The sequence below is a fragment of the Apaloderma vittatum genome, unplaced genomic scaffold (genome assembly GCF_000703405.1).
Source record: "Apaloderma vittatum isolate BGI_N311 unplaced genomic scaffold, ASM70340v1 scaffold40157, whole genome shotgun sequence".
Taxonomy (NCBI): domain Eukaryota; kingdom Metazoa; phylum Chordata; class Aves; order Trogoniformes; family Trogonidae; genus Apaloderma; species Apaloderma vittatum.
In genome coordinates, this window is record NW_009728742.1 from 15,982 (window position 1) to 38,230 (window position 22,249).

General features: G+C 38.5%; 1 protein-coding gene across 1 annotated transcript in view; it reads right to left on the reverse strand.

The window, feature by feature from the left end:
- Positions 1-533: 533 nt before the first annotated feature.
- Positions 534-22,249, reverse strand: part of PPP1R13B (protein phosphatase 1, regulatory subunit 13B) — a 41,192-nt gene continuing 19,476 nt past the window's right edge. The window contains exons 4-16 of the mRNA XM_009874159.1: positions 18,099-18,200; positions 16,928-17,099; positions 16,330-16,526; positions 14,456-14,596; positions 13,398-13,578; positions 8,366-8,535; positions 7,059-7,560; positions 5,764-6,530; positions 4,061-4,198; positions 3,846-3,979; positions 2,953-3,119; positions 1,944-2,143; positions 534-1,153 (exon numbers count right to left, since the gene is read on the reverse strand). Of these exons, the coding sequence (XP_009872461.1) occupies positions 1,112-1,153; positions 1,944-2,143; positions 2,953-3,119; positions 3,846-3,979; positions 4,061-4,198; positions 5,764-6,530; positions 7,059-7,560; positions 8,366-8,535; positions 13,398-13,578; positions 14,456-14,596; positions 16,330-16,526; positions 16,928-17,099; positions 18,099-18,200 (2,913 nt within the window). The 3' untranslated portion in view covers positions 534-1,111. The remainder of the gene's footprint in view (positions 1,154-1,943; positions 2,144-2,952; positions 3,120-3,845; positions 3,980-4,060; positions 4,199-5,763; positions 6,531-7,058; positions 7,561-8,365; positions 8,536-13,397; positions 13,579-14,455; positions 14,597-16,329; positions 16,527-16,927; positions 17,100-18,098; positions 18,201-22,249) is intronic.

A 22,249-nucleotide genomic window follows, 5' to 3' on the forward strand; every position in this document is an offset into this window, starting at 1 on the left:
GGGCCTTTTTTTTCTTTTTTTTTTTGCATGAAACTACAATGTAGTGGAATAGGTTATTGCATAACTTGCCTTGGCAACAGATGTAGGCTGCCAAGAACCATAGAAACTGTCCTCAAATAAGCTATTGCCTTTCTTAAATCTTTCTCTACACCTTGTTTCTTTCTTCTCCTTGACTCAGCATCTACACAGCCCTCTCTCTACTTCTATCAAGTCCTTCATATTTTCTTCTAGACTGACTCAGGCAGACTTCAAATGACACAGTAGAACCGTTACCAGACTCTTACCCTTTTCAACTATTGCACTTTCATCCATGCAGACATACAAATCCCTTAAGCTGCTGCAAGTTCGGTACTAACTGTTCTGTCCAGGATGGACAAGCCCAGGTGGTTGGTTAGTAGGGGAACCTTTACATTAGTACAGGTAACACTGGTGCTGTAGGATGAGTAATAAGAAAACATCACGTGAAATACCAATGAGAAGTGTACAAATACTGTTGTTTTGTTAGTTTTCTAGCTTGAGTCTAAATGCAAATAATACTAGATGCTAGACTATGTAAAGCTTTTGTGGGGGTTGTCTAGACCAGGATTTTACCCACTTAGAATCCCAGCCTTCATCAAGCTTTGGTGACTACTTAATGATGCATGTAATTGGTGAAGTTCTTGTGTCCTAGAACCCAAAGAGTGGATCAGTAATGAGAAATCAACATTTCACTGGTATCGAACAGAATGGCCAAAATCCTGACATGGGACAGTTGCTGTGGAGTTGGAGCAAACTGGACAGCGTATCTGCACTCCGCAAATGACACCTCTGAACAATTAACACAAGAAAGCTCCTGCCACGTAACTTTAACTGAAAACACCGCTCTAGACAATAGTTGGTGCAACACTGCAGGTAGTGGAGGTATCGATCACTCTCATCAGTGGTGGGTCACATTTACAAACTGCAGAGCTTGAAACTTGTGGATGCTGTCCACTCAACAAGAGAAAGCACCATTAAAACTAAATATTATAGTTTTATTTCTCTGTGTATGAAATGATCGAAAATGATGGCTCCAGGGTATGTTTTAAGTTTCCAGTTACCAGCACGGTATTGCACTCTTGTACAACTGAATTCAGGCAAGGGTTCGCTGTCTAGGTTTTATTCGTGGATATAACTGTAAAAACAGAATAAGAATATTAGACTTTGCATGGTTGGTACCAAGTTAAATACAAATGAATTGAACTATAACCAAAGGGTACTTATTAACATAAGAACTGGGTGATGCAGTGTTTTGGGGGTGAGGTTTTTGTAAGCTATAGCTTGTTCTTCCGTAAATTCTGTGAAATTAAACCAGAAGCAGCAGGAGGCCGAGGGCTGGCTTATTCCTGCCAACAGCAGCAAAACTGCTGCTCTGAAACTAACTCGGTTCATTCAGCTCAAGATCCCAGACTAGACTGAAGGCTGCCTTTACGTGAGTACAAGAATTCCTTGTCAAGCCCTAGGGGGAGCTTATTTCCTGCTCTGTAAGGTTTTCTTATGTATTTTGTGCTCTGTGCCTCTCTACTTGGTAGCGTTACACTCCCAGTCTCTCTTTTAGTGCCTTGTGCCAGGTACTAAGAAATCTTCCTACAAGAACTTCTTGGGCTAAAGCTTTGAGCAGCCGAATAGAGCCACCATGCCTTATGGAGGGGCCCTATATTCTGGCCCAGGGGAATGAAAATCCTATTAAAGATTAATGCATGAACTATACATTAAATATAGTAGCTTGCCAAATAAAAAAGAGCACCGATCTCCTAATCATGGCCTCCTCTCCTTGTTTACAGTGACACAGAGGCCAGTCAGGATAATCTGCTTCGTACCACTTCCCAGCTGTGTGTCCTGACGCACATGGGATTTTGACCCAAGATCCACCTTGCAGGAAGTAAAAAAAGTAGAAGGGAGAAGGTAACTTAAGAGCAGCTTACCCCAAGGAGGTTTTTAGGCACGTAGCCTTCTTTATCATTGAGGCGGGCCCACCACCACTCCGTTTCATTGTCATCCTTGCGTCTCAGAATAGTAATGGCATCGCCCTCATGGAATGACAGCTCGTCATTATTCTGGGCTTCGTAGTCCCACAGCGCGTACACCACACCTTTATTCATCACTCCCAACTTTTCCTGCACTCCTGTTAACAGCAGATTAGAGCACACCCTAGCTGGTAAAATAGCCTATTTTTCCCTCCGAGACTTTGAGTATAGACACTGAGGCCCAACTATCAGTCTCTCATTAATAAAATTTCATTAATTTGCAGCGCTTCCATGCTGATATGCTTTAAAAAAAATTGATAAAACCAAGTTTTACAGAACACTTTAAACCAATTTAGAGCATGAGGTTTTTCTCTTTTATTGTATGTGCAATAAAAATTACAATCTTTTACTCAAATGAGGATAAAACTAGTTTTACTATTGTTTGAGCAAAGCAGCTTCACAGATCTGCTGTATCTTTCTCACAGGTCTTCTCTCTCTGCAGCAGCCCTTGTACAGGAACAATTGAAGCTTTTGAAAACCTGCATTTTGCCACATATCTAGACCTTTTGTCTTAATGACAAAACACATTTGGTAAATTAATTACTCATAAAGTATACACGTTTCTTCTTGTGATGTCCTAGAACTTTGTGAACCCGGAAGTTGGGAGTATCTTTATAAAGGTACTTGACAACTCACTGTTCCTGTCAAAACCTCCCTACAGAAGCATTTCTTTGAAATTAAGCCAAATAAAACTTCAGAAATCTGTAACATTAGAAGGAGCCTGTGAAGTAACCCAGAGAACAGAAGGACTCTGAGCAACACGGTAAGGAAAAGACTGCTGTTTTGAGCACTGTGAAAGAACAGGAAGGTGACGAGCAGTAGTCAAGCCTGGGGCCTAACAGAACGAGGAGAAGGGCAAAAAGGGATGAGTTTTAGAAAAGCTGAAGTTTGTAGTGTTGCAGCTTACCGTACAAGAACTGTGAACACTGAATATAGCCTTCTTCCATCTCTTCACACTTGTCCGCAGCAGTTTCTATATCACTTATAGTTGAAGCAAAAATTGCTGCTCCAGATTCAACCAGTAGTTTGCAGAGATGAACACTGTTGCAAGAAGCAGCACAGTGCAAGGGTGTCCTGAAATGAAACAAAAATGTACACATGAAAAAACCCCAACTTCTGTGAATCCTAAATATTTTGTCCTGCAATAAAAAGTTTAGCCTGTCTGTTTTTAAAGGAAGTTGTTTGTTATTGTTTATGATTGTAGTCTCTGCCTGCATTGTCCAAAACCTGCGAAGCAACTGGACTCGGTTCCAGGATTTACCTAACTCCACGCCAAACACAAGAGACACGTTAGCAAAAATGTTGATTCTTATAGCTTAACAAAGCTGCTGGGTCTAAAAGGGTATTTTTCTGATATGTGGAAATTTGAAAGGTAAAACAGGTGAGGGTGAAACAGATCAGCACAGTGGGGTTTCACATCCCCTCCAGCTGCTTCAGAAGTGCCTCATCTCTCTGTCAGACTGGAGTCTTCAAGGACACCAAAATCTGTGGTGGGTTATATGAAGATGAAACTTAAGACAAATGAATTTTGTCATTTGTTATTTACAGTTTAGTTATTTCAGCATCTGAACAAGAATGCAACTACACCACTAAGGAAAACCAAAAAGTGCTATATTTTATGATTCGGTGTGCTCACACAGTTTAACCTCGCATTTGAGTTCGTCACCACCTAGAGCTTTACAAGAGGTCATTTTGTGGGAGTTGAGGGGAAGGAAATTGTTCCCAAATGAGGTCTTGACTGAGTTTTGAATGTGCAAAACTGCTTCTCCCCAATGCCAAGTTAAAAATCTTGACACTTACCATCCATCACTATCTGCTGCATTTACATTCACACCAAAATCGAGCAGGAACTTCACAATGTGGTGATGACCAGCACACACGGCGTTATGCAGAGGTGTAATTCCTTCATCATTGGGTTTACTGGGATCATCAACCTGTTAAAAACATAAAATAGTTCAGCGCTTTTTTTTTTTTCCCCTCCAAATATTTCAAGAGGTTGCCGTTCAGAAGCTTACCTCATATATGATTCGTTGTACAAGATCAAATTCTCCCTCCAAAGAAGCGTCTAGGAGGAGGGCCAATGGATTGAACTTCACTCTCAGACCGTGGCCTGTTCTTTCTGAGTTTGGTTTCTTCAAGTTGGTGCGTTTTGTCTGAGCAGAGATGAAGATTGCAAGGTATCATTTAACGTTGCAGTAGTATTAAAAGTTATTCAGTTCTCTAACTAGATTAAGAATCCCATCCTCCTTAAATGGTAATTAGAACTATACAAACATTTCTGGTTTTAACTGTCTCTCTTACTACGTCTCATTCAGTTAAAAATAAAAAAAAAGCATGCCAATATAATTTAGAAACTTTTAATTAAAGGTATTGAGTGCAAGGAATGAAGTACTTGAATCAATGGTTCTGGAGCACCACTGCCTTAATTGTATCAATATAAGCTGAACATGTTTTTGGTGGATTGTCTGAGGCACTGTCAAAACTTCTGCTTCCATGAGGAAGTGTGACACAATTCTGCCCGAGTATCAGGATCTACTTGGAGGAATCTTTGCCTTGAATTAGCAAAAGGATCAGCTGTAGGTCACTCTTGACAAGTTAGGAGTTTTTCTTTGGGAAATAAAAGTACAGAACATGAAGCTGTTGCATGTGATGTTCTAGCTGGTGTTATCAGAAACAGCATCCTCAAGATCTGAAGCACATTTAAATGTGTTTTGAGAATATTCCAAATCATTCACATGTATCCTTATCACTTCCCAGAAAAAAAAATAAATCTATTATTACTTATATCTTTTACAGAATGCTTTGAGGCTCTAGCACTGTAAGATCAATTTTCATTTATGGTCCTGTTGGGTATGGCTATTTCAGTTTGGAAAATCAACCTCTCACAGTGTGAACAGTGTGTGTTGCTGCCATACTCCCTTCTCCCAGAAGTATCCTGGCCCACCTGGGCTCATGCAAAATGCACACAAGGGCCTGGGCACGTGGCAGGCAAATTGTCAGAGAAACACAAGCTCCCTCCAGGAACCAACAAGTAGAGATAAATATTTGAAACCAGTGTTAAAGTGAGTCACATCAACAACTAAGAATTAAATTTACTTTTCTCCCTATTTTTAATCCTCCATATGCTGTACATTTTGGCAATTTAAAAGATTTTGGTGCAGCTGGAGGAGGGACTTAGAAAGCAATTCAAATGATGTGATAAGCCCATTAGAAAGACATTTTGCTAAAACAGTCAGCTGTGTTGCTGGTGGTGTTAGCTCCGGTCTCACATCGCTCTGCTAAGAGGAAAAGGACACTTTCTTCTGAAACAGTTCAGTTTGCTTGAAAATTCAAAAGCTTCCCACTGACACAGCTCACCCTTGGTTTCATACAAATAGTTATCTTTGTAGGCCCAGGGAAATGAAAAAAAATATATTTAATGGGATCTCAGATTCCAGAATTAGTTCTGCAACAACAGTATATCCCCCCGAAAGTTGTACAGCCTGAAGCACACACACAACCTCCCGCAGCCGGTATGTGTAGTTGCCCTATTGAACAGCAACAGTGGCAAAGAAACCCAATCCATCAGAAATCTCCCTGGAGCTGCCCCGATTTCTTAGACTCATGAAACTTCAAGTGCAACCATACCATTCAGTGTAAGCTTACTGTCTTCCAGTTACACTTACACACCGAGCTGCTTGTATAGTTCACAAAACTGTCTTTTTGCTTTGTTACTTACTGGAGGAGGTGGAGGAGGAAGAGCAGGTGGCAAAGGAGCTTCATCTTCTACTGGAGAACTGACCTCAGGCGTGGGACTGGATGACTGTTCTGTAGAAGGAACTATAGCAGGATTGTTGTTGTTATCTTCAGTTGTCTCCGATGTTTGATTCGTGGTTTCAGTGCTTATCAGTTCCTCGGTAGCAGGAGAAGGCAGTTCATTATCATTGGCATCTGACGAAGGGGGGGGCTCGTCAGGAAGAGGAACTGTAGGTTGCACAGAAATAGGTTCTTCAATATTGCCATTGGTGCTAGTGTTACCATTATCAACATCTGCTAAGATGCCTATGAAGTCCTGTGGATTGCTTGGCTGATAAAAAGGAGCACTTTCTATTCCTCCAGCAAGAGTGTTAAAGCGCTGGTACAATAATTTTTGTATATTTGGTCCACTTGGGCCTTCTGGTTCAGTGATAGAACTACGCTTCTTTAGTGGCCTGGGAGCATTGGCCAGTTTTCTTCTCAGAGCTTCAAGGTCAGCATCACTTTGATATCGTAGGGGCGAATGCACGATAGGTGTGAGCTTAGTGGGGCTGAGAGGACGAGGAATGTTTTCTACGTTGCTGTTTTCACTGGATGGTGGAGCGTTTTCCAATTCTTGATCTTTTTCAGAGACCTCGGTCTGAGGCTGAGATGGTGGCTGTGAGGAAGTCTGGGCAGGCAAAGAACCATGGAGGAACGGCAGGGGTGAGGGAGAAGTCGAACCAGATTGTAATACAGGTTTGCCATAAACTGAAGAAAAGAAAGATGGAAAATAGTGAAGAACTGTTCTCAATTTACACAGCAAAATACTTGCAAATAAACTGTGTATATGTCTGTGGCTACTTGTTTGACACCAATACAGAAAGAAAAAAAAATTAAATTAATGATACTTGAACCTATCAAAACAGAAAAAAGTACTTCTTACAGATGCTTCTTATAAGCTACAAGTAATACCTGGAATGTTTTTCCTCTTTCATGAGGAAACAGTAAAGGGGAGAAAAACTCTCCTCTCTAGACACAGTTTTTTCAACTCATTTCGGAAAGTACTGATAGAGTATCCAGACTGTATTGTTCGAATTGCATATCTGAAATAAAAGGTAATTCAATGTATACTTATTTATCACCCAAAAAGTGTATGGCATGCCATGCTGCATACATAAAGTATCTTTCCTTTTGTCACAGATTTAGAAACGTTTCCCAAACTGATACAGAAGGTGAACTAAGCCCAATTTAACAGTCTATTTCAAAGGAAAAAAAACAAAGCAAAATTTATTCTACCTGCTTTTACCGACTTATTTAAGGTATTGTATACAGCTTGTTGGTAATTCTTTGGTGGTGTTGCTTGCTGAAGATACATTGAATAGATGGAGCTGGAGTTCACCGTCTGTGGCCCTTTTCTGGGAGACTGAGGTCTTGATCCTTTATCAGCAAGAAAAGGTCTGATGGCCACAGTTAACGGGAGTTCTGGCCTGCCATCTCCTCCTGGAAACAAGGGGGGACCTGAAGGTTGATACGTTGGGCTGGGAGGGACAGAAATTCTCTGCTGAATCTGTTGTGAAGAGCTGGGCTGGTGCACGTTGCTTGGTGGCGGAAGGGGAACAGGTCTTTGCCGGTTTGCAATACTGGTGCCGGGTCTGGGCAGGCTGCCGTCCTTTCTTCTCTCCAGAGAATTTGTAGAACCTGTTCCTAAGGGAACTGGACTTGGGTAGGTCCCATAGTTTTGAGGCAACTGCTTGCTTACACCAGGAACTGTTGGTGGCACCTTCCCCAGGTCAAGACCCTGTGTAAGAACAATAAATAGTAGGTACCACTTAAATATTTGTGAGCCAGAATTTTCCTTATATATATTAAATCTTGTGTGATGGCAAAGGAGTAACACAGAAAATGCAATTTGTGTTCCTTAATCACTAGACATGATTCTACCTGAATTTATCACAAGACCTCATGAGCAGCAGACAGAGGCCACTGTTTAAAGCCATCTTCAGCTGTAACAGATTAATGTGAACCCAAATCTATTTGCATACTGTCAAAGCCTGAATAACTTGTTCTAGGTTCTGGATCTCAGTATCTAGTTGATAATGTATTTGATAATATATAATGTGATAGCAGAGTTTACTGAACCTATTTAAAGACAATGTCCTTACTCTTTAAAGGTTACAGTCTTAAAGAATTCATAAAGTACTAGAGCAACAGTGCAGACAGACACCACCAGTGCATTCACTCAAAGATGGATTTAGTAACTTCTTTTGTGAGAAAACGAGTGCATTGAAAAAGTGATAATCTACACCAAGCAAAAAGAGTAACAAAGAGTTGAATTAGAAAAGCAAATGATTAGGAAAGAAAAGGGGAGACTAGATATGTAAAAGGAAAAGAATACAAACTACTAAAGTGGGGGGAAAAAAAGTAATGTGATAAGAACAGAAAGGAACAGGAGGAATACAAATGTCATTTTCTTTATGACTTTTAAAATAATCATCAGCAGGGAAACCAAATGTGCATGTAACTGAAATGAGTTCAGCTATGGAAGCCAAAGGTTCATTATTTCAGCAAAACAGATCTATAAATATATCACAGATGACACCCACCAGCTTATCAGTACTTCCTAATACCGAGGTTGGCAAAGGCTGGCTGGATATAGTGCCTTGTTTTAAAGCAGTATCCATGCTTGATTCTTTCCAGTCTGTGTTGGAGATCTGAGGGGGTTTCACCACAGGGCTTGAGCTCTGTTTAAGTATTGGCCAATTTCCATCATTAGCTTTAAAAACAGACAAAAATACTGTATTGAACATAAGCCACACCGTCATTGTAAACAAGCAAAACAGCATGTGAAATGGAAATAGTTTAGATTACAATCAGATTAATTTGATTCCAGAAACGAGGTAAATCACTATTAATATTTGATTCAGAAATCAATACTGAAAGTCCAATGACTGCACGCAATACACTGTTCTTTAACCTTTGACATCCAAATTGTATTGAAAATTTCTATAGAAAACAAATAGTTAACATTTTGGTTTCAGCACTGCATATTCTACCATTAGAAGGCAAACCAGAACAAAAATCCTTACAGAAACACTTCATCAACATATTTCTTTTGGTATTCTGCAGGGACACTGTCTGTTAAGTCTATGTAAGCTCTGAGTGGACTTACTCCAAATTTAAACTATGGTTACTAGATTCATTCACTCCTAATAGGATGTAAAAACTCATTTCAGCACTGGAGTGGAACAAAAACATGCTTTCCTTTGCTGGAAGTGGCAGCTCACTCACCTTTTGTTTTTCATTAACATACTCACTTGATTAGAATTTCTCCAGAGATTTAATTTTAAAGAAATTTATAAAGTCAGCTGACAACTTCAACTCACAGCGTCAAGATAAAAAAGTCATGAGCTTTTATCTTCATCTTACTAAAAAAAAAACCAAGCGCAGCTTCACATAAGCTGAGGCAACAAATCCTTTAATAAAGTATTTTATTAACTGTGTGGGACTTTAGTTTCTGTTCTCTAAGTACGCAAGAGAGTTTAAATAGCCTGATCTGTTTTGTAGTAACTAAACAGATCTTTGGTTAGATCCTAAAGCTTTGATTTGCTTTTAAATTACTAAACTTAAGGTTCCTCTTACTCTTAAGATCATCAATATGTAACCAACTTTACTAGAGAGTAACAACTAAAAGGGACGGGTGTGTGGGCGTGTGGGTGTGTAGATTTACTGGTATTTCTGGATCCCACAGTAAGACAAAAACAAATAAAAAATCATGTGTTTAGTGGCAAAGTTTCCCATTTCATTTCAGTTTTAAGCCCCTAGAAAATAGAATGAGCAAGGCTATTTCTAGAATTCTTTGGCATCCTCTGTCTAGTATAGTGGATTGGTGAAGAATAAGCTGCATTAGGAACATTTTAATTACAGTGACTTTAACATTACCCATATGCTATTGAGTATCTCTTCTCTTACACACCATAGATATGACAACCTGAAGACTTCTTGACAACTACCACCACCCAGTGTTTTCACTATATGAGTGCAAATTCACTCTATTAGCTCATAAAAGTATTTGTAGGCATGTTAAAAATCACATTACCTTTGAGTGAGGGGAAAAAAAAAAAAAGTTATACCTCTGCATTTAAGGTACCATATTTGTTTTAATTCTATGTGCAGATCACCACTTAATATTACACACACCATATTGTTTTAACCTTTCAAATTCAGGTCAACTGCGTTTGAATTCTGAGAGAGAGTTACTTTGGGGTAAGAGTATTTTTGTGGTTAGTCATTTACGTAGGGTTAACACTTGCATATTTTTACGTAGCGCATCATCTAGAAATCACTGTTCACACTTGCAAACTGCCAGAAAGTAAAGTAATGAGGCCTGGCTTTAGTACCAGCAACATCCATTGGTTTTAATCAGCTGGTTATCAGGAGCAAGACCAAAAGCTTTGACCCTAACTAGTGGCACATTTTCCAAATATGCACATAATTAGTATTTGATGTACAAAATACACGGGATGTTCCCTATTGTTTTGAAGATCAGTAAAACATGGTGTAACTGATTCATGCTGAACATGAAAGCATTTTTGCCACAAGTTTAGCTATTAAGAAAGCACTTACAGAAACGACAGCAAAAATCCCAAAGAATTTAATCATCTTACCTGTAAATACAAGCCCACGCTCTTCTATTAGACAGTTACACAAAAAACTATTTGCAATCCTTCAAATTCGAAATGCTAGCATGTTCGTTTCCAGATTCTGAGATAGCAGACCAGAAGTAAATTCAAACTAGCTCTCCCCTAACTTCTCAGTTTCATTCTGCATATATAAACATCACAACGTAACTCGTTCCCATCTTCACGTCCTTCCCACGACAGTCTGGCAGACTTACCAACCACCGCGTGTTTCCAAGGAGCGCGCCTCTTGCCTACTCCCACAGCCCAAGCTGAAGCTCACGCGCTTAAAGAAGCTGCTGTGATGGGCTGCGCAGGGCGCTGGAGCCCGCGCGACAGCTCCCCAGCGGAGGTCACCCAGCCACCATCCGCCCCCGCAATCTCCACAGGTCCCATCTGATGGCAACGCCCTCCTGACAAGGGCTCACTGGCTCCTGCCCTCAGCCCCCCACACCCCAGAGCATTTCAGCTCCCCCCGGCCTCAGCTGCGTCCCAGCAGCCCGTGTGTTACGACTCTCGCCAGACCATCTTGTATTTATGTAAACAAGGCGCTGATATGCAGACCCCCAAAAAAAAAAAAAAAAAAAAGGTTTGTGCATTTTCTGTGGTTATACCTAAAAACTTTTGTAGGTCTGGATCCAAGATACTTCCTATGAAATGAAGTGTGAACCAAGCATAATGTTTTGGTCTAATAGAAGTCAGCAGTATTTGTGCTACTGACTTGGGCAGAGTGAGCTTTCAGCCCAATTCTGGGGCCAGTGCAACATGAAAACTCACAGTTTCCCGCCAAGTACCTCAAGCTAAACCTGTACATACTACATTCATCTAGTCTGAGATATACTAAAACATGCTTTGGTGATTATCATGAATTTTCTAATAACAATTAGAAAATTGCAAGGTTTTTCAGTGAAGAAAACTCATTCCTGGTACACTACTCCAGTACTCCAGGGATGAATTTGTTGCAAATCCATTTCCTATAAAGATGAAGACCAACTTCTCAACAATTGCACATTTCAACAGCATCTTCTGCATGCCAGACCACAACACAAGTTCTAAAGATGCTCTTTAATATGTATCTGTATGCAAGAGCTCAGATGACCATATTAAAAACTGAGTTCTTAGCTAGCCAGAGATCTTCTACAGACTCACGGTGCTGGGTGTCAAAGAGAGTAGGTGCCAGGCGGATGACATTGTGAACAGCAGACTGAAGAGGAGTGGGAGGTGACAGAATAGGATCCACTATTATGTCTAAATCAGAAACCTTCCAGGTGTCTGGAGATTTTTTCATACACCCACAGTCCGTCTCTACCGGACACATCAAGGCAGATCCGGTTACACAGAGAAAGGAAAAAAAAAAAAGGCGGTGGAAAAAATTATAACAAGGACAATGGAGAAATTAGAATAGGAACACTCAGACAATGAGAAATAAAAGCATGACAGTTGAAAAAAGTACTCAATTTCTTTTCTTCCTCTGAGCATATAAGCTTCTCCTGACACAAGTCTATCTTACAGGACTTTATTCAAGTACATTCAGAGTAATAAACACAAAGTCAGTCCTAAGGCAGAAGAATTACTTGTATAAAAATCAAAAAGCTATTATTCAAAGATCTTGTAAGCTCCCGAGGTAGATCTAGAAGTGAGTATATGTATATTCTGAGGTTGATATTTACAAAACAGTGAATTGTTTTTGGTTGATGAACTTGGCAGTTATGACCTGTCCTTTCCCACAGGTGGAAACGTGTCTGAAAGCAAAACTGTTGCAAAACTGTCACTTCATCCTGCAATTAAGTCAATCTGTATTCTTAAGACTTTTCCTTAAACCCACAGTGATGGAGTTTGTACAGCCTTTAAATTAAACTAAAGATATTGTTAAATCACTAGAATTGATGGCAAAAGAGTGGGGGTTTTTCAGTTCTGGATCGTTTCACCTCCTGACCTTGGGTTTTTTGAGGGGCGCATTTCTGTCATTCTTTCTTACAGCAAGGTTCAGACCACCTTCCCTCTTTCTCTTCCTCCCCACATGGAAGGAGGGTGCAAGCTTTGCTGGAGTTTTAAGTACTGCAACATACATGAATGTAGCAGAAGCTTTGTCCTAGTGGTCACTGTGGATCTCATTTTTAGCTCTCTCCCAGGAGACTAGGCAAACTAAGTCCTGCAGGTAGACCCATGGAATCGTACTTTTTGGTTTTTGTATTACACTCATTTTCCTAACTAACCATTTCTTAAGTATTCTGATTTTGCTTTTGCTAAGACAAAAAGCAGAGAGGTGAGCTTTGCCAGAATGACAAGGCAACAAATGTCATGATCTGCTGCCTTGAGTCTCCAATTTTTTTGAAATACTAATAATTCTATGTTATTAAGTAGATGGAATTATTAATTATGGGAGACATGGGAGCCAGTTTTGGATATCAGGTTCTGGGGAGTACTCTGGAGGGGCAAGTCCTTCACTAATGAAGGCAGAAACAAGTAAACACAATCAACACTAAGTTTATTCCATTTCAGAAATGCTTAAAGTACCAAAAATTCTCGTATCTTAGTTGAAGCAAAAACCTCCCATAGTTCTATTCAACTTATTCCTAGTCTGCTTCTGAGACGTAATAATATTTTTTACTTCTTCACTTGCTTTTTTTATTTGACAGAAAGCAACATACTATAAATAATTGTTTATAATATAGTTTGCCACAAAGTTGATTTTGTTGTTGTATTCAAACACACAAACTAATTGAAAAGCTATTAAAGACTGAACATAGAATCTGTGAAGGAACACGTGCTCCTTTTCAGCTGTGAACCAGGCAGTAAATTTTCACCGTCCAATTTACAGAACAGTATCAAGACATCAAAAACTTGCCTCTTCCACTACAGAGATGATGCCAACACTGGGTCTCTTAAGATTACTCCTTTTCTTCACCACGCCTTTGCACATCATGTGTACCAATAACCACCACACTTAAGTGCTTACCAGATTTTGATCTTCCATGTGCAGAGCTAGAAGCGATGATGAGAGACTGTGGTTTAACTGGATCTACTGGTACAGCGTAAGTGCCAGCACTTGGAACTTGGATGTAAGGTCCTACTGCTGCCACCCTTCCCGAAGCACTCAAGGATGACTGGGGTGATGAAGTTCCATTAATGCGATTCAACTAAAAAAAAATATAAATCAGACAAATTGAAATGTGAAGTTCCATTTAATCTAGGCATTTGAGCACAAACAGGAGGTCTAAATTTAATTACCTAGCACCATGGACTGTAGCTAAAACACCTTAATAATTAAGGTACCATACTCCATGCTTCTACCACGCACAAAAAAATCTACCACAAAAAAGCAGAAAATATGTATTACCTAAAACCAATGCCTCAAACATTGAATTTTTCAGCCACAGCACATACATTTCTTGTAGAAACCTTTAGCTGCGTAAGGTTTTGTTCACTGCGCCTCTTTTAAGCAAATGGACTAAAACAAGTTCTTAAATGATCAAATATGTATGGGTTGTTTTTTTCTTTTTTTAAAAGCAGCACCTCCAGCTAGGAATACATATAGAAATCCAGAACTGATCTCTCTAGTTCTCAAGACAAATGGTCTACTGTGTAACTGATTTTCAAAGTTCCAGACAACTATCAAAACTAACTTTGTCAGGCCATTTATATTTTTATCAATTTTCCACATTGAAGATCAATATTTTATATAAACACAAACTTTTTATGCTTTCATGCTTTGAATCTGAGCCCATAACCACACTACCTGAAATATAAACTACTTTAATTTTTAATACAGTATTGTCTGTGCCATAAAGAAAAACATAAGGAAATGCATTCTGTCTAACAGTTTTCCAATATCTATGGAAAACCTTAAAATAGTTTTAAGAAGCCTCCTAATTCTGCAAAAGGTTCTTTAGATGTAATAGTTTCACTCCGCTGGGAAAAAAGTGAGATTCTATGTAGTTTTTATAGGCTCTTGATAAACTAAAGTGTGGCCCTTTTAACAGTTTATCTTACAGGAATGTTTTCTTTTTGACGTGCCTCAACTTTTTTCTTGTATAGTCGTTCACGCAGCTCATTGATTCGCTTGTCCATCATAGCCACCTCCATATTGCGTTTGTTTAAGAGTTCTTTCTGCTGCTGAAGCTTGGAGTTCTGCTCCTGGTTAAGCCTGTTACGAATCTGAATAAAAAAGAAAAAAAGAAAGCCCTTGTTAGTACAGTTACTTCGTTCTGTCTGTTGTCAAGTTGGTTTTTAACAGCGTTAAGAAACTCGAAGCAACTCGGATTGGCAACTTGTTCTGATATCTCTGAGGTTATGCTGCTACACAACCTGTCACATCAGCATTTGCAACCATGAACAACTCTTGAAAGAAAACAGCAAAAGAATGTCCTAATCAACTACTGGATAGATATTAAGCACACGTAGACTGCATCCTATTTGTAACAAATGAATTGAAGAATTAGGCGTGAGCACATTTCAGAACTGAATTCCACCATGAAAAATTAAATCACAGGAAATGTTTGTTCAACTTTTATGTTTAACCAGGATGGTTCGACTACCATCGAAATGAAGTCATTCAAAACTTGTAACAGAAATTACGCTATTTCCAGTTCCACATGAAACTTCCTTATGTCTGGACAAGAAGTTAACTGAACTCTCAGCACAGGGACTGAGCACAGATTTTCCTCTCTACGTGGGGATTAAACCGAAACCTCCACAGCGGGTTTCCAGTAGATTAGGGGGTGGATTACCCTTATGATTTAAATCAACCATGACAGTCTTTGTAATTATTTCTCTTGCTTTCCCGCTGGCATTTTTTCGTACCTTCAATAACTCTTGCCAGTATTGTCTCAGTGTTCCAACTTTCATGGTAATGTTGCGTGCAGAAAAACCCAAACCTGAGGCAAACTGAAGTCTTGCTAAACATGTATGGGATTGTTGTGTAGCGCAAGAGAGAAATGAGTATCTTTGCACTCAGAAATACTCAAATGGCAGATATGCCTTGTGTAAATGGGGAAAGGGGAAAAAGGACCCTTATACCTAACTAATGATGGATTAATTTGTATGTTGTATTTGCTTACGTAAAGAAATGATTGGGACTTTTTTTTGAAATTTAAATTAATTTGGAAATATTAAATACATATTAGAGCTGTAATTAAAGTGCATGAACAAATAAAAAAAGCTTTTAAATCCTGATGCATTGTCACACAGTTAAGTATTCTTTAACTTTGAAACAAAAACTAGGAAAAATTTCAGTGTAAATTGAATATTTAATTACACACAAGAACTATAGATGTACAGTCTTGGAGGAAGATAAATGGTAGTGGTGCAGGGAATACTGGGCGAAAATACTGCAGCCACAGTGTACCATATAGTGCACTATGTAGCACAGTGAACACAGTGCATCTTATATTTCTGATGATTCTGTTAAAATGTGTTATTTAATTCTTATGTATTTTTTTCATTTACACCATTACAGCTACATTTTCATAATATATTTTAAATTTAGTTCTGTTCACTGTCCAGTCATGTCTCCAAGTTAAGATGACATCCAAGTGAGCTTGCTAATTCGCAAAATCAGAAAGTACTGAAAGGATTTTTTTTTAAGAGAGATTAAAACAAATACTAGATTACGTCAACATTCAGTATTTCAGTATTAGAGGCTGAGAAATGCCCTTCAGAACACTTGCACACTTTGTATCATGTGTATAAGCTACAACAAAAATAGCTTTTATAGGTAATGGAATTTTGTTTCAAAGAGTTGTATACCAACTACAGCCTCACACATTAACAGTATTCCAATACACCAGTTTTATGAGATATCATAGACCCAAATGGTCACCCTTAAGAGCAATAATACAACTTTTAAAAATCTACACCTATTGTCCAAGCAGCAGCTCTCTGCTACTTACCTGTAGCTCTTGATATAACTTTTTTAGTTCTACTGCTGCAGGTCCCGTCATTTGCCCGTTGTATGACTGGAAGCCGTTCAGTTTCCCTTTCCTTAAATCCTCCAGTTGCTGAGTAAGTTGATCCACTTTTAACACTGCAGCCTGTAGCTCCTGCTGCTTTTCCTGGAACATGGCACTTATATGCTCAATTTCAGTTGCTAAAATTGAGATAAAAATAACAAAAACCAATCAAGTGAAGCAGAAGTTGCCACTTTTTTTTAACTCTACAGGTATTGATGAATATAACACACTAGTTTTAAATCTATTGTGTGCGTGCACATATGAAATATTTCTTTGCTGGGAATTTGCTTAGAGTCAGAACATTTGCTTACACTCATAACAGTTACAGAATAGACTTATTCTGACTTTATGCCTGACTACATAAAACAAAGTTACGTCACATACGAATTTCACAGAAACACAGCACCCTCTGCAGACAAAAAGCATTCCATCTGAAATCCTGCTTCAATACTATATTGACTAGCAATATGGCACTATTTGCTTGTCATGCAATGAATAGTAAATTAATTTAAATAAATTATTTAAAAGTTCTACATACACAGATTGCCATTCATGATCTTGCTGTAGTCTACTTGTCCTCTCATGGCACGGATTTTTTTCAGCTTCGTCTCCTGGGTTTCAACACGTTCTTTAAGTTTTTGAAGCTTTTCACTCTCAGAAACAGACTGCTGCTGAAGCTCTTGCTGCTTCAGGTAACGCAAACGTTGTTCCTGAGGTTTTAGACAAGAGATACCTGTTACCCATTTATTTTAAAACCAAAATAACTTAGAAAAAACATCACCATGATGATTTTTTTTTATTTCCACAAACGAGAAAAAATTCTATCTATTAAAGTATGTATCAGCCCTCCTAGAAAATTTCTTAACATTAACAGATCTGTATTAGAGCAGAGATTCAAGATTTTTCAGACCAAATTTACATGTAAGTGCAAATGCAACCTAATGTGAATACTCAAACACATCTGTGAAGCTTCCTCTGGCACTTGTTTTCTGATGCTATTAACACTTGGCCTGCTCTTGCAAAATGAACTTCCAATGCTGTCTTCTTCCCAGAGAAGACAAAATATGACCAAGGGATCATTTTAGACAAGTTGATCTACTGTAAGATAATGTTCCAGTTCTAAATAACAGTGCTTCTACTGGGCACCCAAGGAGGACGCATCTTTTTCTACATTATTTCCATCAAGCAGGAACAGCAGAATAGGTGGGTTAATTCCAAGGTACTCCAAGCAGCCAATGAGTACTGTATATTATAACACCTACAACAATGTCAGAAACTCCCCACTCTGAACACATGCTCAGAATCTTACATCTCAGAAACATCATACATGAATACATACGAAGTGGGCACATTCTCACCTCACCCCACTGTTCCTTCATTGCGGTGAATGAGCTACTGAAGATGAGCACAAAGTCAAGCCTGGTCTAGCACAAATCACCAAGTGGGCCTCACAAAAGAGACAAATCAAACCCAGCAGTATTTTTATAAAAGATACATGGCTTGGCTTGCCTTAGTCTGCCATAGCATCATTTATTCCAAAATCCTGTATATTGCCTAGGTTAAGACCAACTTGGCAAAGCACTGCATTTCCCAAGCTCTTTCTTGACCCTACCTAGACCGAATTAGTGTGTTTTTCTGTATTTATGAAGCTTATGCTTGCAGGTGTTGAAGGAGATATCTATTTATTATGATCTGCATATAAATATTACCTTAGCAACCAACATTTGCTGTTGACTTTCAATCTGCTGCTGTTGTCGGGCAGCCATATCCTGAAGTTCAGAAAGAGTGAGCTCAACACGTGGATTCCCAACCTGCAAAACACAAAATGCTACATTAAGGTGTTGAGGTATATTAAGTCTTCTGATGAGAGAAGGTAAATTGCCATTCCTTAGAGGAAGAATAACAACAGACACCTAAAGAGCCTCAGAGTGCAAACAAAGGACACAGACCACATATGTAGCAGGGACAAAAAAAGCAAAAAGCAGAAAAGCAGATTAACGAGGAAAATACTAAGAGAAGAAACAAATGAGAAAAAAACCCCTCATACTATGTTTAACACTGCTGTGTTAAGATGTGCTGTAGAATTGGCACACAGCACTGGTATGGCACATGTGGTAACACACAGAAGTAGGTATTTTAAACAGTAATTGGAATCTGAAGCTTATTTCTGTTCCTAACATTTCCAGTGTAAACTGCCTTGGCAGCTTTAACTGGTGATTAGCATTATTTACCTAGTGCGGACCAAGACCACGCAAGAATCCTTAGATAAAAGCTTAGACAAAGGCTAAGTCCATATCCAAAAATGGTGACATTTCCTGGCAGATCAGAACATTTCAGGTAACAATCTGTGAAAAATTGTCTGTACAAAGTGAAGAAAAGTTGATTCCCTTTGAATAAGTAACTGGTCATTACCCAGTGAACTTTGAAAGGAAAGACATTAGTGGGGCTTTATCACTCCTTTCACATTTCAAAAGTAACAAATCATGTACAAAATTTGAGTAGACAAGTAATGACTGAAAATTTTTAAAATTTATATAAGTGCTGTGACAATGTATGAGACCAAATATTATGTGTTTTTAAAATTGAATGCACTGTTTCAGTATATTCATAGTTCTATCAACACATATAATTTCAGTCTATAAATTAAATTAATTCAATTCAACCACACATTTACTACGCAATCATGAGAGCACAGTGTAACAAGTCAAATTCCAAAAGCTGACATTTGCCAAATACCTGCCTCACTACTCAGAAAACCAAACCCCATAACCTCAGAATTGCACAGTTTAACCACAACTTTAGAATTTGTGCAGAAAGAAGATACCAGCCTTTGAAAAATTATGCTGCAAAGTTCAGAAGAGCCCAACATCTGATTCAAGATATTTACACATCAGTCAATTTACGGGATCAGCGTACAAGCTGGACAACTGCATCATAATAATTCAGTGAACAGGATAGTATTTTCACCAAACAACATGACTGCTAAATCAAATTAAAATTACATCACTTTCTAGCCCCAGTACAGCCAATACTGCTGAAACAGAAGAAGAGAACTGAACATTCTGGATATACAGAAAAACAAAACTCTGTTTCAAATAAATGTTTGCAATGGAATGAGGCCTGAATGTTTTACAGGCATACTAAAAAGAAAAAAGAAACAAAACCAACTCCCAAACACATCCCCACCCCTATTAACCAAACATCAGACTGTGGATCTGATCAAACCTGATCCCAGAGAAAGCGGATTTAGCTGCTCTGCTTTTCTGGGCCCACCCAGCGACTTCCAGCAGGGTCCTGCAGCGATGTGGTCCCACACGGCCCCAGCAATCTGCCTGCTTCACTCTGACAACAGTAAAATTCTCCTCTAACGTCTTGTTGATACCAAAGCATCTCAGCAACTTCGAAAGGCTTGTTTCATGTTCCTGCGTCAAATTACTACTTCATTTTTTCCAGTCAATGCACAATTAAGAATTGTTTCTTTAAGCTTCACTCAGGAAAGGAAAATATTATTTGTGTCGAAACAACTGGCTTCTTTTTTTTGCTACCTGAACTCCAATTAATATTTCATGTTTCTGCGTACAACTTTTCAGGTAAAACATGCACCTCGAGGTCAGTCACTAAAATGAGCCAGATTAGGAGCACTAACTTTTAAATTTTTTGCATCTAGGACACACAGTATAAACATGTCAGACCTCAATTTTTAGAGAATGTTATTGGTCCTCTTTGAACACATTCTACTGAACAAATTATGGAGGAAAAATTATAATTGTTACTGGATACTACAACTGAAATTCCTCTTGCTAGTCAATGATAGTGGAAACTATTTAGAGTAGAGAAGTAATTAAAAAAAATAAACTTATGTATCTATTTACAGTTATAGCTACACAAAATAGTGGAAATAGAACAGAAAGTAAAAGCCACACAAAACACTAATTTTCTATTTCAACACTCTATTAGTGAACACAGTAATTTTAAAAAATAAAAATTTGAACTTAGTGGCGGATACTTTTTTTATTAGCATGTCTCATGACAGGCAAGATCCTTCCCAATATTCTTTAAGGTCAAATAGCTTGTATGCACTTACGGCCACCCACTAATAAATCAGAGAGAAACATTTCATTAGTAACTACACACTGAAAGGTATTAATTGGGCAAGAAAGTAAGGAAGTTTTTCCAAGACTCATCCACAAACCAAAATGTGCTCACTCGAGACAAGAAAACAACACACACAAACCAGGCGCCGCTCCCAGACCATGTTCAGGCTCTGCTGTCCTCCTTTGGCATGACCTTCTGCCAAATAATTGACACTATTTTCTCAGTATATATATGCTCTGTTTAAAAAATATACAACTTGATCCAGACTATGCAGTCTTCCCAGTGCTTCCCTCCTTTCTGCACTGATCATCAGGTTAACAACACTGATAGCTCAATCTATTTCGAGCAGTAATTTTCAGCATAATACTGTCCAAAAAATAGATGTTTTATTCTGCTCATAAATCTTGTTATTTTTAAAATACATCCACACTCAAAAAGTGGTATCTGTATAGAGGTTGTGCATATTCCAAGGTAAAAAATTGTCACTTTAATGAGTGAAAATTACAGATTTTCTAAATGAAAAATGTAACCTGGAATGCACAATGACACAAAGAAATGAATTTGTTAAAGCACCAGAAACAAAAAACCAATTTGATCCAAAAGCTCAGAACTTCTACTACTTTAAAAAAGCATATTTGAAAGTATATCTTACGGTGCCTGAAAAAAGTATAGCATTATTTTGTATTACATAAAATATAGAAGAATAATTATAAGGTGAATACAAATATTAGCTTCCCCTTAAAGAAGCTATTAACTATTGTAAAATGTTCCACTTAGAAAGTGTAATGTCTAAAACCCTTGTACACATGGCAAAGCACAAGAACATCGGAAACAGTGATAATTAACCATTTAAATAGAAATGCTCTATGAGAAATCTTTTAATGTTTACCTCACTGAATATCAGTAAGTGTCCCTTTCACTTAAAGTAACCACACTATACTTAAGAAAGAGAAGCAGAGGAAGATGAGGAATCAAAGTTTTAAACCTGTAACTTCACTCGCAGTTTGCTCTTTTTCTTCCACATGGCAAAAACAGCAATCAGACCAAGTAAAGCTCCTCTTCGACATCAAATCAATTATTTTCAGACAGACTGCTGCTGGTTTCACATCTCCAGTACAGGACAGCATCGTTTTTGAAACAGCATGAAAAAGCACTGTCTGTTTCTCTTGCTGAGATCAAGTTGAATCAATTCATTTAGTATTTCCCATTAGTTGAGTCGTTTTTAATAATCTGTATGCAAACACCACCACTGAGAAAAGTCAGTCTCGGTCTGTCTCCAGAACCTCAGGTTATGCCAGGCAAAGAGAGCACTGCATTTTCTCAGTTCTTTAATGAGGTTGTTGGTTTCTCGGGATTCTTAAGTTTGTGCTGTTCATACTAGTTATTAACAATTTCATCCATGAAGTCACTCACCTCTCATAACAACCAGGAGCCTATCACATTTAAGGTCCAGACCTCCTCCTCCCTCCTGCAGCAAGAGAAACCTACCACCTACGGAACTGCCTTCTGAAGGAGGTACTAAAAAGCCACTACAAATATCTACTCCTCCAGATTCCGCGGATTCATTTGCTACACGGTGATACATCAAAGCAGACAGTTCTGCTGAATTGTAAATTTCTTTTCATTGATTCACCGAAGCATTTACATGAACTCCTAAATGAAATGCTGTAGAGCCAACACTGCGTTATTACACGCTAAGGGAGTATTATGTATGTCTCATACAGACAAGAATACTTCACACGTTTATTCCTTAATTTCTTAATAC